Source organism: Lemur catta, chromosome 4 (genome assembly GCF_020740605.2).
Source record: "Lemur catta isolate mLemCat1 chromosome 4, mLemCat1.pri, whole genome shotgun sequence".
In the NCBI taxonomy this organism is placed as follows: Eukaryota; Metazoa; Chordata; class Mammalia; order Primates; family Lemuridae; genus Lemur; species Lemur catta.
The window spans coordinates 62,583,041-62,599,169 of NC_059131.1; the positions used below are offsets into that span (position 1 = coordinate 62,583,041).

Sequence of the window (16,129 nt, forward strand, 5' to 3'; positions counted from 1 at the left end):
ATCTAGAGATGATTTAAAGTATACAGGAGCATGTGTGCAGGTCATATGCAAATACTAGATCATTTTATACAAGGGACTTGAGCATCTGTAGATTTGTGTATCTGCTGGGGTCCTAGAACCAATCCCTGCAGATAGATATGAAGAGATGACTGTATCTTGGGGTATCTGTGAAACCCAGGCATACTTATTTAAAGAAGTACTGTTTTATAAAGTTCCCCCATAAGACATATTCTGAGTATTTGTTCATGTGTGATAATTGTCTGATTTCATTCTAAGGTGTCCTTTATTTTAAATAATTTTAAAATATTATTTTAAATAACATTTTAAATAAATAATGCTTGGGGAAGTATCTTAGAAGCCATCCCCTCCCCAATTTTGAACCAGTTTTGGATCTTTAAGAGTAAACCCAGATATACCTATTCCCTTACATTGAACCAAATTATGTGAAGCCAAAATGTCGAGTGAATATCTTTATTTAGAAACCATGTTTATAAATTAACCTGTAAGCACTTAGATTTGTTAGCTGTAGTCACAGAACAGATTATTTAGAATTGTTTACTTAAATCTATTGTATTTTGTTTCTTGTTTCTACTTGGACTTGCCCCAAGAATTTTTGCAGTGAAGGCTGTTGAAGAGAAAAGTTAAAATGTGAACAAGTTGATATAAATAAATAACAACAAATGAATAGATATTAAAGTCACATACTAAAAATTAAATGGGGATTTTATGTTTGATTTTACACATCTTTCCATTATCTTAGATGGTTAAAATAAGATAAAAAGTCCCCGTAGCAAAACTGGAACATGATTTTTAAATTCAGTACTGGATTTGATAACATTTTGACAATATTTTCCTACAAAAAGATTTGTGTTTCCATAAGTTGTTCCTAATTTCCAATGACAAACTATAAATTACAGGGCTTCAAAGAGTTGATTTAATTTTTGTTCACAAAAGACTATATTCTGATTCATTGAAGTCAACATTTTTGTTGCATCCCAGCTATGTAAAAGGCACATTGATAAATGTTAGTTGAGTTGGGGAATTCAAAGTCTCTTTATCTCTAATACCAAGTAATTTTCATGAAAAGGACAAATTTTTCTGTTCATTTTGTTTTTGTTAGACTGTGTATTCTATGTTTATTTTTTTCTGTGTAGTTTCTCAGCTTACTGAAATGTGCAGGGTTCTTGGCTAAAATGGTTCAGTTGAAGACTATGTCTGTGCATTCATTGTTTCTTGGTTTACTACATTGTAGAAATAAGAGTGTGTTTAACTTACTGTCGTCTATACTCTGTCCCTACAGAGTATTTTGTCAAGTGCTTTCTCCAGACTAATTTAAATGATTTATAAAATATGGCCTTGATTACAGCCCTTAGAAGAGAAATATGTACCACATTATGGCCCATGTATCTTACAAATAAGAAAGGCTTCTGGATAGGCAATGTGGAGTTTTCTTCATTCAGATTTCTTTTATTCTTTCAGAACACATTGTCTGACTCTATATTGAGTAGTAATTTTGCTTCTGGGCAATAAATACATTTTAAATACTTCATCCTAATTCTAATTTCTTGAAGGCAAGCTTTCTTAATTTAGGTTTTTAATCTTTTCTTTCATCATCAATATTGTGTCTTATTACATTTATCTGAAAACCTTCATCTGTGCAGATGTCTTACTGATAATGAAATTGACTGGAACTCTGGCTAGATGTGTCAAATCTGTACAACCTGTCTCTTGACCTTTTTCATCCATTTTCCTTGGTGAATCTATTAATATTTTTCCATTGAGAATATCCTGGAGAAGTTACAGTCGATATCATCTTCTAAGAACCATATATTATTTTCAGTCCAAATTTGTGTGTGAGAGACACTACCATAAAATTGAAAACATGATCTCTTTAGGAACTCTCAGTTCAAATCTGCTGCTATCAGTGTTTATCGGAACCCCTCTTACTGAGGCATTTCTCTTCAATAACAACAATTTGGTCAAGTTGCATGACAACTGCATGATCCCGTCTTTCATGATGACTTACTTTATAAATGCATCTGCATCTGCAGATTGGCTTTTTTTTTTAATGTACAGATTATTCCACGTGACTTTTCTCCATCCTTTGTACTAAGAACAATTTTTTTTTTTTTTTTTTTGTCTCAAACAAAAATTCAAAACCAGCCCTAAATCTCTCTGGTTAGGTCAGAATAAAATTACAACCACTACTACAATAACGGAGTCCCCTGACTACTGACATCTTGCAAATGTTTCATCTCTTGTCTTGAAGGGCTATTCATTCATTTATGCAATATCTCGGGAAGTGGGCAGCACATCCATAGTTGGAGTAGGACTTAGTTTTCATGAAAAACATCAAGAGGCTAGATCCTAAGAAGAGTTGGAAATTATCTGATCCTGCCATTGCATCCTTTGTCAAAGAAAGTTTTATTATTTTAATTAATATCACAACTAAATGCATTATCACAATCGATTATACTAAATTTACCTAAAAGGTCAGCACAGTTCACCACTTGCATCCTTTTGATGCAGCCTAGTTTTGCATTGGGTTCCTGAAGTCATGCTCTGTTTCCAAATAGACAATAAGTGATTAGAAATGTCAATAGATTATCATCTAAATTCAGTTTATTCTATTTCAATATTTAATAAGTGTTTAACTACATTTTTATTCTAATAGTAATGTTGGGATACATGTACTCTTTTGCTGGTTAGTAAAAATCCTAAGGTGTTTATTGGAAGAATGGACAATTGCATCATTAATCTTAATTACCTTTAATTTTTTAATGAGAGGTAAAATGACCCAAATAAGTTTCTAATACATAATAATTTTTGAAACTGAGAAAGAATAGTAAATGACTAATCCATTTCCTACAATAGGAACATCAGGAGATGCCTGATTTATAAAACTGAATGAGATTTTCACAAGTTATAAAAAATAAGGATAAGCCAACTAGTCAATGATCCAATATGTAAAAATTGAGAACAAATAATACCTCATAGGGCTATTCATTGCAAAATCTTATACAATGAAAGTCTAAATTTGAATTTAGAATTAGAATTATAGAAAATGGAAATAGAGTAAATAATACATCAAGAAAAATGTATGCAGAGTATCATTGCTTCCTCTAATAGGTATAAAACAAGTCATGTAGGAAAAATATCCATCGTTTTTTTATATGCCAGATATTTTTTTGCTTTCTATTGTCTTTAATTCTTTAAAGACATTCTTTAAATGTCTTTAACATTTATTATGAAGTGAAAAATGGAAGTGATGTTGCCAAATTCATAATCAGTTTGAATCTAGTAGGTTGTTTCAAACTGCTCCGTAATTTGACAATTTTGCTTAATTTTAAATTGTGATTATTATTATATACTTATATATTTAGTACGCTAAGAATGACAGGTTTAGAAATAGAACTATATTGGCTTAAAACATTTTTAAAAGTCCCAAAGTAGGAATTTTGTTTGTCTGCATATGGAAACAGGCTTTGGGTTTCTACCCCTTTGTGGTGCCATGAATCATAAGCTATTATTTTGAATTGTTAGTTTTACTAGAACATTTTATGTGGAAAGAGATCATTTGACTTTTCATATATTCAACCAGGCAGATGAAAATCTGGCTTTTATGTGGATGGTTTCAGGACCTGCCACCTGCCTGCTCTTCAGTATCACCCGTTACTTGTGTTTTGCCATAATACCTCCTCAATGACTTTGAGTATTTCATGTTTTTAAACGTCTAAATTTCCATTTGAAAAAAATACCTTAGTAACTACACATTATTCTCACATCTTGTCTGGTTTCCCACAAGAATTGAATTTAGACACTCAACAAAGCTATGGCTATAGGAGAATTGCTTGTGACTAACACATTTACTCAGTTATCCTCACTGGGTCACATAAACTTGACCTCTGAGAGTAGCAGTGCAGGGAATCTTATGATTGTAGAAATCATGCCATTTGATTTTTCTGTAGTTTTGAACATGAGCTCTAACTATTCCTTTTAGATATATATTTGGCACACACAGAAAAACTTAGTCAAGATTATCATTAATATTTTATATTGAAGAGAAAATTTTAAAAAAGGAGTCTAAAGGTAGAAACAGGCATTGGTTATTGGCTTATCTTTTATTTATGCCCCTCATACAACCCACCCTTGGGTGCAAAACAGAAGAATAAAAAGAGTTGCAGTTGTAGCAATAATGAATGCGTTAGTCCCCTAGTGACCCCAATGCAAGAGGTAAGTATCCCTTGAGTGCAGTGCCACGTTCTGGCCAGCTATGCAGGGGCCGAGGGCTTGATGAAGGTCACGCAGCAGGGCGATGGAACTTCCAGGAAAGTCATCTGGGATCCCCACATGCTGTTCCAGGCTTTAAGAGCTGCAGCCCTTGCTTTCTCTCTTGGTGATCTTCAGTGCTTTAGATAGGGGATTCATCCCCTTTGAATCCCACTACCACGGTCCCCCCATAATGCCTGACAAGGCAGGGTGCTTCTTCATCCTTCTCCCAGATGGTCCCTTTATCTGTTCAAGAGCCAATGAGGAATCCAAATGGCTGGGCTGATTAATGTCAAGAAGGCCCACACGTATCTCTTTCAGCACCTAATTCCTTCATATACCTCTTTTTCCCAATTACCCATTCCCTCTTCCACCTCCCTAATCCCCTCCCAAGTAGGGTACGTTTTTTTTTTCTCTTGCTCGCTCTCTCACTCTCTCTTTTCTGTATCTCTCGGAAATCAGACAGGAGTTCAGAGCACTTTCACTACCTTTTATGAGGTAGATTGTGATGTCATAGATGGGGGCAGGGCTAGTCAACTTTCTACCCACCTCCCAACCTGTGCTGAGGGAGCTCCGATCGGGAGTGGAAGCAGTGATTCCTCTATGGTGAGTAACTTCACTTTCTAATCTAATGTCTCTCACTGTACTCAATCCTGAAGGCAGGGGCGGGGGTTGGATTCCAAGGAAATGAAGATGTGCCCACTTAAGCCCTCTTTACTTACTTATTAACCAACTTTGGGCAAAGGAACTATTTATTCTTTACATGGGCCAGGAATTCCACAGCACAGAGGTACTCTTCAGTTGTGATTGAAACTTGAGAAGTGAAAATGGTATTTTCATTCCTTTAATTTCTTCGTCTTTCTTCCTATTGGGACTGAAAGTCATTGCATGTATGGAATGAATCCATTCTGTAGTCCCCTGTGAGCTTCTCTAAGGAGGGCTAGGCAGGAAGATGTATTCTTCTTTGTCTGGAAGATTTCAGGGTCATGAAATAGCTTTATTGATGTTTGCCCAGAGAATCAGTGGGCTCTTCTAAAATAGTGGGGGTAAAATGTAAGGAAACTGATACAAGTGGATTATCACAGATGGTTTTGGTATAAACAAATGAAAGCTTTCTAATACAATGATTAAAATGTTCATTTTTAAGAAAGTCACCAGTGCTGCAGGTTTAAAGGTGCAACCCTTTCAAGGTATTATAGCCAAATTTGATACCCTTTTTCTGGGTTGCATGTCATAACACTGATGCTGTTTTCCAGGCCCTCTTAGTAGCTAAAAGATGTGAAAAGCTGCTGTTCTTTGTTTCATTTGGGTTTCTATTATATTAATGATTAATTCTTTCATATGGCTTAGTATTTAGAAAGAAAAGATCAACTGGAGTGCGTATTTTTCTCTGCTTCTTCCCTTGTTCTCCCCTGGGTACCTATTAAAACTCTCAAGATGTAAGCTTTTGTATAAAAGGCCAAAGGGAGTTCATGGAAGTGGTTAAGTCTTTAAAAGGATATGGAAGCATCAGGGTGGGTGTTTTTAAAAGGATTTGACCATCAGAATGTGAGACCCTGTTACTTTTCATGGAGTGGGATGAAAGTGTCCTGGTGTGGATCATAAGAATTATAAAATATGTTAAGATGGTATCATTTATTTTTCCAAAGTATGCATTCCTAGTTAACTAGCCATGTATGAATATCTGTGTTGGAGAATTCGTGTCAGCTTAAAATATGGAGTCCTTTCTTTCTCATCAACAGTTTTTCTATTATGTGTAAATCCCTGCCCCTTCCCCAAAACACTGGAGCTGATACTGTCCTCTTTAGTACCCTGGGGGTGAGGAAAGGTTTTCAGCAGTTACTTTTTTTTTAACCTAAGCTTTCTAACCTAAATACGTGACTGTATGGTAAAGATTTTAGGCTCAATAAGGAAAAATAGGACCATGACTGGCCAATAGGGAGATTAGGGTGACAGTCACCTACAGCAAACCTAATATTACAATGTAGTAATGGTGCCAAAGTCTTACATCTTGGATTATGCCTCTCAAGTCTCTGACCTACCTTCTATTAAAAGTACTAAACCCTGAAATTCAGGTAGAAGCAAACTTTCAGTGCCAGAAAATCTGATGTCTAATCATAGCTCAAGTTTTTAATGTCTTTTATCAACTCCTCATACAGCCACCAGGTAAGAAATGCTCATATTTTCAAACTCTTGGAACACAATCATCTTTAAACTTCGTGAGTTCAGAACTGGTTGTGTTGTGCGCTTGTGCAAATTCAGAGAGTCTATCATGGAATGTGTTGTGCATGCACTTGTTTATCTTCATGTGCATGTTTCATTTATAGTGGTGTTCAGTGTTTTGAAATCTGTTTTGTATGTATTAAAATTAAAAATACGTAGGTTGTGATCTAAAGGAGACAGTGAAGTATAACATTTAATTTGGGGTCTGAACACTAGTAGTATGCCAGTTCTAACTCTGTCATTGACCAATTAGGTAACTCAAAGTAAATTACTTAGATCTTTTGGACCTTAGTTTTTCTAATCTGTAAAATGGGGGTAGATAATCTAAAGGATATATTCTAATGTATCCCTGCTCTAAAAGTCCATGGTTTTCTGATATGTTTTTTGAAGAAATGGTTTGTGGGAAAATGATTATTTTGATGAAATATAGTTTTTAACGTTGGACACATAATTATTCAATCAAGGAAAAAAATCAGTCCAAACTAGGCTTTAAAATATACTTTCTGATATTAGTATTATTTGGTTAATGATATATATGAGTGAAGCATTTCTTTTAAATGGACAATATTATTTGATTAACCTGCTAAATCCAAACTGCTTATACATTGACATCTTAAGAGAGGCAGAACCTGTCATAGGTAGCTATATATTGATCTGGAGGACTGATAAGTTTGACTCCCTACGTTTACGTTGTTTTAATTATTTGGGATTTAAAAAGTGTTTATCCTACTAGGTAATAGATGGAGCTGGTCTCACTGGGGCTCCAAAATTAAAAATTACCTATGTAATATTGCAGGAAATCCCATGTAGTTTGGGAAGGGTTGATGGGTAGGGAATTAGTAAGCACAAACGGTGTAGTGTGAGGGATCAAGAAGTATAAGGTCTGACTCCTGAATTCAAGGAAATGTGCAACTTCTTTGTGCCAAGTGCCAACTTCAAAGTGAAGACAGTAAGTGCTCAAAGAACCAAGAAATGTCCCTGTGGTCTGTATGGGCTGAATTGCACTGGAAGGCCTTGGGATAAGCTGAGACTTTTAGCTGCCTGTCAACAGAGTGGTTTGGATTTGTGATGTCATACATGAGGAGGACAGGGAAGCAGTCCAGATCTTCTGGACCACAGAAGTGCAAATGGAGCAGAAGATACCTTGGTTCAGACATGACATGTATCAAAATCAAAAGTCATTACTTTTTAGTACAACCGCATACTTTTCCCCTTAATCATATACTAACTTTACAACATAAGATACACCTGTTTGGAAAAGTTGAGGAGGCTGCAGGTGAACTGCAGTTATTATACATTAATATTATGATATAATCAGGCAGCCATTTTCTCAGTTCCACAAAAGTCTTACATGATCATTCACAGCCACAACTGTGGAAGAGAAATATGTAAGAGGAGAGGGGGTGAGGGAAAGAGGAAGACTCTAGAGCTGAGAAATTCTGGTATTCTGATGGAAGTGTAAAGGGATTATTTTGGTGTTATCATTGACAAATTTAGAAATGTCAGATGGCGATGGAGATGTCCATAAGCTAATAAGAATCTGTAATCAGGATGATTTGATGAAGCAAATGGAAGTGTCTCTGTGTGCTGAGCAAGAATAATGTCAGACTCTCCACCCTTGAACAGCCAGTGTTGATAAGGTTTAACACTAAGTAAAAGTGCACATGATTATGCAACTCTCTTTCTCCTGTACTCTTGGAAAGAGGTTATTGATTTCGGCATGATTTACCCACATTGACAAAGAAGGAGTACTTACGTTTGAAAGCCTCTCTGTTGCTGTAGATTCACAGATGATTTGCAGTGTATACTTGGCATCACTTACAGGAAACAGTTTTTGTATTTCTTGCTTCCAAGTTCCTTCCAAATTATTGCTTTGGCCTTTCTAAAAGACTGGAATTCTACAAACAGAACAGCTCTATCACCTAATCCCTTTCCCAGATTCTAAGGATTTAGTAAATAAATAAGGACTTGGTTTATATCACCCAGTAAAATGTCTCTTAATTTCCTATTTTGACATCAAAATTAACTTCTAGAATTTATTTTCTCAGGAAATCTCTTTCAAAGGCTAAATTTGTCTGTTTGGGGATGATTAAGTAGTATGATCAAAGGCAGTTTTACAAAGCAAGGTAATGCTCTCTTGACTCTACTTTACCAGAAAAAAATGTTCAAGTGTGAGTTAAATAAAATTTGATGGAACAAAATCATACACTGTTAAAGGAAGTTAGAGATGTTAGGGTTATATTTTTCCTAAAAGAACAACGACAAGGTTGGCAACTGTTCCCTTCTCTCTCCAAGTATCTCTGGAGGTCATTTTTGAAATAAAGGATCAATTAGAGCTATAATTTGGGAAACATTTATTGAATATATAATATGGGATGGTCATTATTCTATGAACTGTGGATGCATAACTAGAATTAGCATGGAAAACAGGTACATGAACCGGTAACCATGATCGTTTATAATAATCTCTAAAATATATACAAATAATATGAGCATTCTGGTAGAGAAGGAGTCAGAAAACTTCATAAAAGGGGTAACAGCTTTTTGAACCTTCATGGATAATTGAATAGGAGCTTTCTAGGTAGACAGGAGAGAGAGGAATATCCCAGAAAATAAACTGAACACCCATAGTATTGAGGTATATAGATATTCCAGGCTGACTGGATCTGAAAGGTACAGGGGGAAGGAAAGAAGGAGAAAAATAAAAGAAGTTAGAGAGGTAGGTTGGGACTAGATATCAAAGACATTTTCCTAACCTGTATTGATTTTTAAGGAGTGTTTCTGGAAATGCTCAGGATAATCTGCATGCCAACCTAGCAAGGGCTTGGGGGAGACTCACCATCGCAAAGGTTGCAAACCTTTTGAATCAGGATGACAGGGAGTTGGTTCTTGGAGTCTGTAATTATCTACCCTGCCCCACTCTCCAACACATACCAGGTGAGTCATTTTCACACCAAAGTTTCAGAATCCCTGCAAGGCAACAAAACTGACTCATTGTGTTTCTATATTCTTGGAAGAAGTTTCAGAATAAAATAATTAAAATACTTTATTATTAAAAGATTTGGGGAAAATGGTAGTTAAAGGTAAAATAAAAAATGTTCTTGAGAAAATTTGTTTACATCTTGGTTAAGCATGAGAAAGAACTTTTCAAGAATGGTGGTTATTAAAAAAATCAGTGATGCTATTAAATTTCCTTGACAGTGGGGCATGACACTATAAACATTCAAGAGACCATCTTTCAGTTTTCTTTGTCATGCTCCAATACAAGGAGTTAATGAAGACAGAAACTAAGTTCTATGTCTTCCAAGTTGTGCCAGCATAAGACAGTGGCAACAGTCCAGGGCAATATTTGTTTCTGGATGGCATTCTTTGGTAGAGCTACTTGACTATTTTAATTAAGTGAACATCATTGAAAAAAGAATAAAAGGCATATATTAGCATTCCCATCATGACTTTTTTGGTATGAAGCTCTCATACCAATGCAGCAGGTGACCTATAGGTTTTGTGTTGAAAAATATTAATTGCATAACTGTATGTTTGACTCAATCAACAGTCACTTATAAGTGCTACATTGCTCTATTTTTTTCTTCATGAACAACAGCTGTTATCGTGCACCTGTCAGTCTGTATAGAAAGTTAAAGACATATTCAAAGACATAAGAGGGAGGTATTAGAGAGGTATTTTACATTATACAAAGACAAGAGAATGAGCTCTTGTCTGGAACAAGGTAAGCCTCAGTTCACAGCAAAAGGATCACTTTCTGGGTTTAGCCCCCTAATTGCTTCGCACACCAGCCCATCAGTTCCAGATTGCCAAAAGCTTCTGTATTTTTTATTTGAGAATTATCTTTGGTTGGAAGTCAAAAAATGATAGGGAACCCTATTTTCATACGTCCTGAGCAGTTAATTGCAGAGTCCTCTCTTGGTAGAGATGGTGATACTGGCTGCTACATTCTAAGAAACAGTTGAATGTGCCTGCCATTATTGAGCAAATTAGTTTTGGCATGTTGGTCTAAAGATACACATATTTTGGAAACACATATTTTTTACATTCTTACAGATGTTTCTTTGCTTGGTCATTGCCCTTCTTACATCGACCAACACAAGTATAATTTTGGGGGGTTCTGAGAAGATGTGCCGGGCAAAATTATTTACCTCAAGGCCTAGAATTTTACCTAAATAAATGCCAAGCAGAGAACAGTAACAGCCCTGTAGTTTTGACTGTTAGAGGTCTGAAGAATAAATTAGAGAATCCTGTGTTCTTTTAAATAATGTTAAAATTATAAGCAAGATATTACTAAATGTGAATTTGGAAACCAACTCTCGTATAATCTGGATGGTACTGGGCAACATTCTTAAAGTCTCTGGGCATTCACTTTTTATTTATAAGTTGTAATAATACTAACTACTTAGAGGGACAATTACATGTAGTAAATACTAACAGTTATTCTTATACCAGCTATTCATTGAAGGCTTAGTATGTGCCAGGCACCTGTGCTAAGCATTTTAGATGTAATATGAAATTTATTTTCACAATCTTCTTGTGGAGGAGACACTATTATTCCCATTACAAATATTAGGAAAATGAGGTTCAGAGAATCCAAATAACTTCCTGGATGTCACAGAGTCAGTGTTTCATACATGGCAGTGCTCCGGGATGCTTTCTTTGATATTTTCCCACAGCATGGTAGGCTTTCTGTGTCATTCATCCTATGACATTTCAGTGTAATTATTAGATGTCCTTCAACTAGTCTATAAGCTGGTTGCAATAAGGAATGTGTATGTATGGTCTTCATTATTTCCTGGTTCCTTATACAAGGAGCACATAATCTGTGCTTAATACATTAGCTTCTTTGCCATGCTTTCTTCCATTGCAGTGAGGTATCACACCAAAAAATTCCACTAAATGATTCTGAAGTCTATCAGTCATTCATACATTCATTTGCTTATTTCTACATGAAAGCATCTGACTTTAAGTACTACATTTCAAAGTACATTTTTTAGCTAAGATTTGGCATCAAAAATCAAGTATTTAAATTTTTTCTAGGTAACAATTCCATTGTAATTTGTTAAAATTGTTACATTAGACTTTTTTTTTTCTCTTTTTGAAGATTATAGCATGGAAACATATGGCATTTCTTCCAAAAAGAGCTGACTGAATCAAATTAGTAATTTATTCTGAAAAAGAATTTGAATGTGACATGGTTGGTTTTATTTGCCCTCGCATACAAAGGTTATGATATATTAAATTGTTAAATAATTTAGATATCAAGTTGATTGTTAATTAAATATACTAATTTAATGCCTATTAGTATTAACAATTTGTATATAGCCTTTCATGTGTTTTAATTACATTTAGATTCAACTGCATATGGTAAAACATCCAAACAGTTATTTCTCTGTCACATGGAGTATATCTATTTGTAGTTCATAGATAGCATAGTGAATGCAGAGTCATCAAGGACCCAGACTTCTCTTAACTTCATGGCCTGCTATACTTCGTATGTGGCCTCTATTCTTAAGTTCATCTGTTGGTCCAAGACGACTGCTTCTGCTCCATCTTTCCATTTTCCATGCAGGAAGAAGAGGTAAGAAGGCTCAAAGCTGTGTTTTCTAGCTGTGGTAGCACCCTTTAAGGAGACTTCCCAGAAACACTTGCCTCCCAACAATTTCTGCTTTTATCATCATGAAAACCCTAGGTGCAAGAGAGACTGGTAAATATAGTGTTTTAGATAGGCATAGTGCTGTCCTGATTAAAATCGTGGTGCCACTAAAAAGGAAGAGGGAAAATGAATATTATGTGGGCAACCAAGATGGGGTTCTCATAACAAAGATTAAGTTACTTCCGTAAGATTAGATTAGAAGTTAGCAAGAATTCAGGGAATAGAAATCAAACCTATTCTTTGTAGTTTTTTGAAACTCAGATTGAGGTGTTCTGCAAATAGTTTAAAAGGCTTTCTTCTATGTTTATGAGAGATTTAAGATAGGTAGGTCACTGTCTACATCCTACAGTAGAGCAAAGCCCCCCTCCTCCCAGAAAAGAGATGCCAACTTTTCTAGGAGTGAGAGGGCTTCATTCCCTAGAATTTTCTCTTACTGAGTTGTATTGGCAGATAGAAGCTGACAATGAAGTCTCTGAATGGTGCAATGGGAATCTGAAAAAACTGGGGACAGTTAGGCTTGAGGGGGCAGTTCCTGCAAGTGCTCTACATTAAGTGGAACAAGAATTGAATGCTTACTTTTAATAGCTGGGCAAGTTGTTTCACCTCTCTGAGATCCATTTTTCTCAGCTGTAAAGTGAACATGACATTAATTTTTACTTCATTAAGTTATTTAGGATTAAATATTTTAATGTTTACCACACATTTAGCACAGTGTCTAGAATGTAGCTAAATAAATAAGTAGCTGTTTTCTGTGATCTTCTCTTTCCCAAAAGATTATATATATAGTCTGTTGAACAATGTAGGTGCCCTCCTGTTCTCTTCGGTCATGTCCTCTCCAGTCAAGCTGCTGGACATACAGCAGGGAAAAACCCAGCCACGGTCTCTGCCCTCATAGAGATGGCATTCTTTTGTCACTGGGAGTCCTGGAGGAATCATTTATAGAGAGACGATAGTTGAAAATAAAGAGGGTAATGACCTCAACAGAGAAGTGAAGTAGTGATTCTCTAGTTCACCCTATAGATGAATCTCATGGCTAATTAATTGAAATGGAGATTCCTGGGCTCCATAGTTCTGAAACTCAGGCCTGAGAAAGGATCAGGAATCTGTGTTTTACTCCTAAATGTTCCTGATACAGATGATTTCATGGATCACACTTCAAAAAACACTAGTTCGGGAAGTGGAAGAAAAAGAACCCCATAGGCTATGGTGAGAGCTTCCCAGGACATGAAGTTAGTTTAGACTCTTCCCTGGGAAAACTTTCGGTTTGTTCTTTTAGGCTAGTTCAGTTAGTCTAGTCTGGATAATTCTTTATTGTAGGAGGCCTTTTGTCGGTTTCCCTAGTAGGATGTTTAGCAACATCTCTGGCCTCTCCCAACTTGATAACTGTAGCAACCCCTCATCCCTAGTAGCAATAATCAAAAATGTTTCCAGACATTGCCAAATGTGCCCTGGAGTGGTGGCAAAATTGTCCTGGATGAGAACCATGGGACCAGTTGAAATGTTTACCTGTCACCTTGAAAGGGAACCTTTTATTTCTTCCCTCTGGATGGATGGAAAATAGCAGATGCAATAGTTCCAGATTCATCTGCCAAATCCCCATTCCCAACCTGGTGCCAGGGTGTGGAGGTGTACTTTCCTAAAAGCCAGACTCCTGAGAACCTCTCATAGTCATCTTCTGGCCATGACCTTCTTACAGACAGGTTTCCATTCACTTCCCTTGCTGGCTACCCCCAATCTGCCTGTCTTAGAGCTGTATGCATTTCCACTCCCAAGGCCAATTAAGGGTTTCTGTGAGAATGTTGTTTAAAATAAAGTTTTAAACAAGGTAAAATGACTTCAATTCCTTGCTTTATACAAACAAGGGGATTGAGGTTAAAACAATTATTCTCATAGCATTAAAAAAAAAACCTTTTCATGTATCATTACATATTCATCTATATTCTCTATATTTTTTAATTTTACATGGTAAGAGAATAAGTATATTTTTATAAATAAAAAGATAATGTAATAGTTTATTTTCTTCCTTAAATATATTTTTAAATAACAAGAACATCAGGCTAATGGCCTCCTTGAGATTCCAATTATGTCAGTTTTTTTTTTTTTTTTTTGAGATAACATGGTGATGAGTAACTGCAATGCCGAAATTAGTGCTGGGTGAGCCCTTGAAATCAAACACATTGGAGGTGGAAACTGAGTATGTTTCATAGCGTAGCGTTCATTTTTTAAAAGAGAAAGTTAGAAATCTGTAACAGGTAGTAACTCCAGATAGAACAGAAATTGTGCTTTCTTTCAAAGATGTTCCTGGAGTATATTTGAAGAATTTGCCTTGGCATTTTTTAATGTATCAGGTAAAGAAATAATGAGGCGGCCTTTACATCTTATAATAAATATGGAGGTGATTTAACTTTGGCAAAGGCTAGATTCACAGGGACCCCAAGATAGGGCTTGTGCCTCGAGGAAACTTTCATCTTAATATTAAGCATGATTTTTAGTAGAGACAAGATACCGTATCATATCATCTCTAACCCTTTAATGTTTATCTTTGTTCCCTGTTTAAAAGTTGTCATCTTCTTGGAAGTTAAAGTGTTATCTTTTTTTTCCCCAAAGAAATTTTCCAATTTCACATATTTGAGGCTTTCTTTCAAACCAACCGTTAATATTTTTTTCTATGATTTTTAGCAATACAATTATGCATTTCCAGTCTTTTGAAGATTTTCTTTAATCTGTGATTTTGAAAATTTCTTGCATAGCTCAGCCTCTTTTGTAAGGGAACAGAAAATACGTTGTCCATCCATAGAGGTTCTTTGTTGGACCAAAGAAATAATATAGCCAGTTTTAGATTGAAGGAAACCATTTGGAGCTTTTGCTGAATTTTCCCTAAAGTACATTCACTCCAGGAGAAACAAACTAGAAGATTCCAAATTAGGCCAAGCCCTGGCAGGCACTGAGATGGGGAAGTATCCTGGCATCTCAGGAGAACCACCTTAAATGCCCTTTATTTTTTCTTTTATTCAAAAGCAATTAGAGCTGTGGTATATTTCTAAATAAACTGTATGTGAGGCCAGAGGTCATGCACTTGAATCCCTGGTAATTGTCTATTAGCTATTAAGTACCTTCTCTTTAAGGCTCAGTCCCCTGTTTGTAGAATGATGAGGATTAAGTGGTGGTAACATATAGGAAAGATCTAATTAGTTGGGATATTCAATATGTATTGAATCTGGAATGTATCTACAGTATATTAACCAATAAAGAAAAGTACGGATCAACTTTTATTGGTAATTGACATGTAAGACCAGCCTACTGATAAATAATTGATGTTCAGGGGCAGGCAGAACTAAGAATCCACCACTGAACTGACCAAACATGAATCCCAATATGTACACCTAATCCCACTATGGTTTATATCATGATAGCCTTTGTGGAGCACATACCAGTAAGGGGCAAAAAGGCCCTTATTCGTAAAGAGCCAGGAGTCTAGCTATGGAAACAAGACCATCCCTACCCCCTACAACCTTTGAGGACAAAGAAGCAAATAATTATTTGATTCCGGCAATAAATGCAACCAGAATTGAGGTAGAATTGCCAAGGACAGATTCATGAATGATTTGGCAGCTTATGTTATAAGAATGGTCTACCTTGATCTTTTGGTTGAATTTCCTTACTTCTTTTTGGACTGCTCTCTGGAGCCAGTTTTAAGGACCCCATGGTTCCTGTGTTCTATTTCTTTTGAAAACTGTATTTCCTGACCATTCTCTTGAAATGGAAAAACTGAGATTTTAACTAGGTCACCCCATGGATACTTCTGCCTTAATCATGCCCACTGGCTGGTGGAAGAAGTTTTCTTCTTCCACCTTTTAGAAGTTTGTTGTTTTTTTTTTTTTTCTCGTCTTGCTAAGGCTTATGGTGCCCTGATGCTATCCTGGTCATATGTTGGGACAGCCTTTCCTGTGCAGGGTTCCTTGGACCTGGGGCACC

General features: G+C 35.9%; 1 protein-coding gene across 7 annotated transcripts in view; it reads left to right on the top strand.

The window, feature by feature from the left end:
- The window catches only part of CTNNA2 (catenin alpha 2), a 1,050,678-nt gene that overhangs the window by 1,017,294 nt on the left and 17,255 nt on the right, over positions 1-16,129 (top strand). For 2 of the 7 annotated variants that reach the window (XM_045549948.1, XM_045549954.1), the window contains one exon: positions 4,732-4,875. The exons of the other annotated variants lie outside the window; for them this stretch is intronic. In XM_045549948.1, the coding sequence (XP_045405904.1) occupies positions 4,732-4,875 (144 nt within the window). The remainder of the gene's footprint in view (positions 1-4,731; positions 4,876-16,129) is intronic. 7 annotated transcript variants of the gene reach the window in all.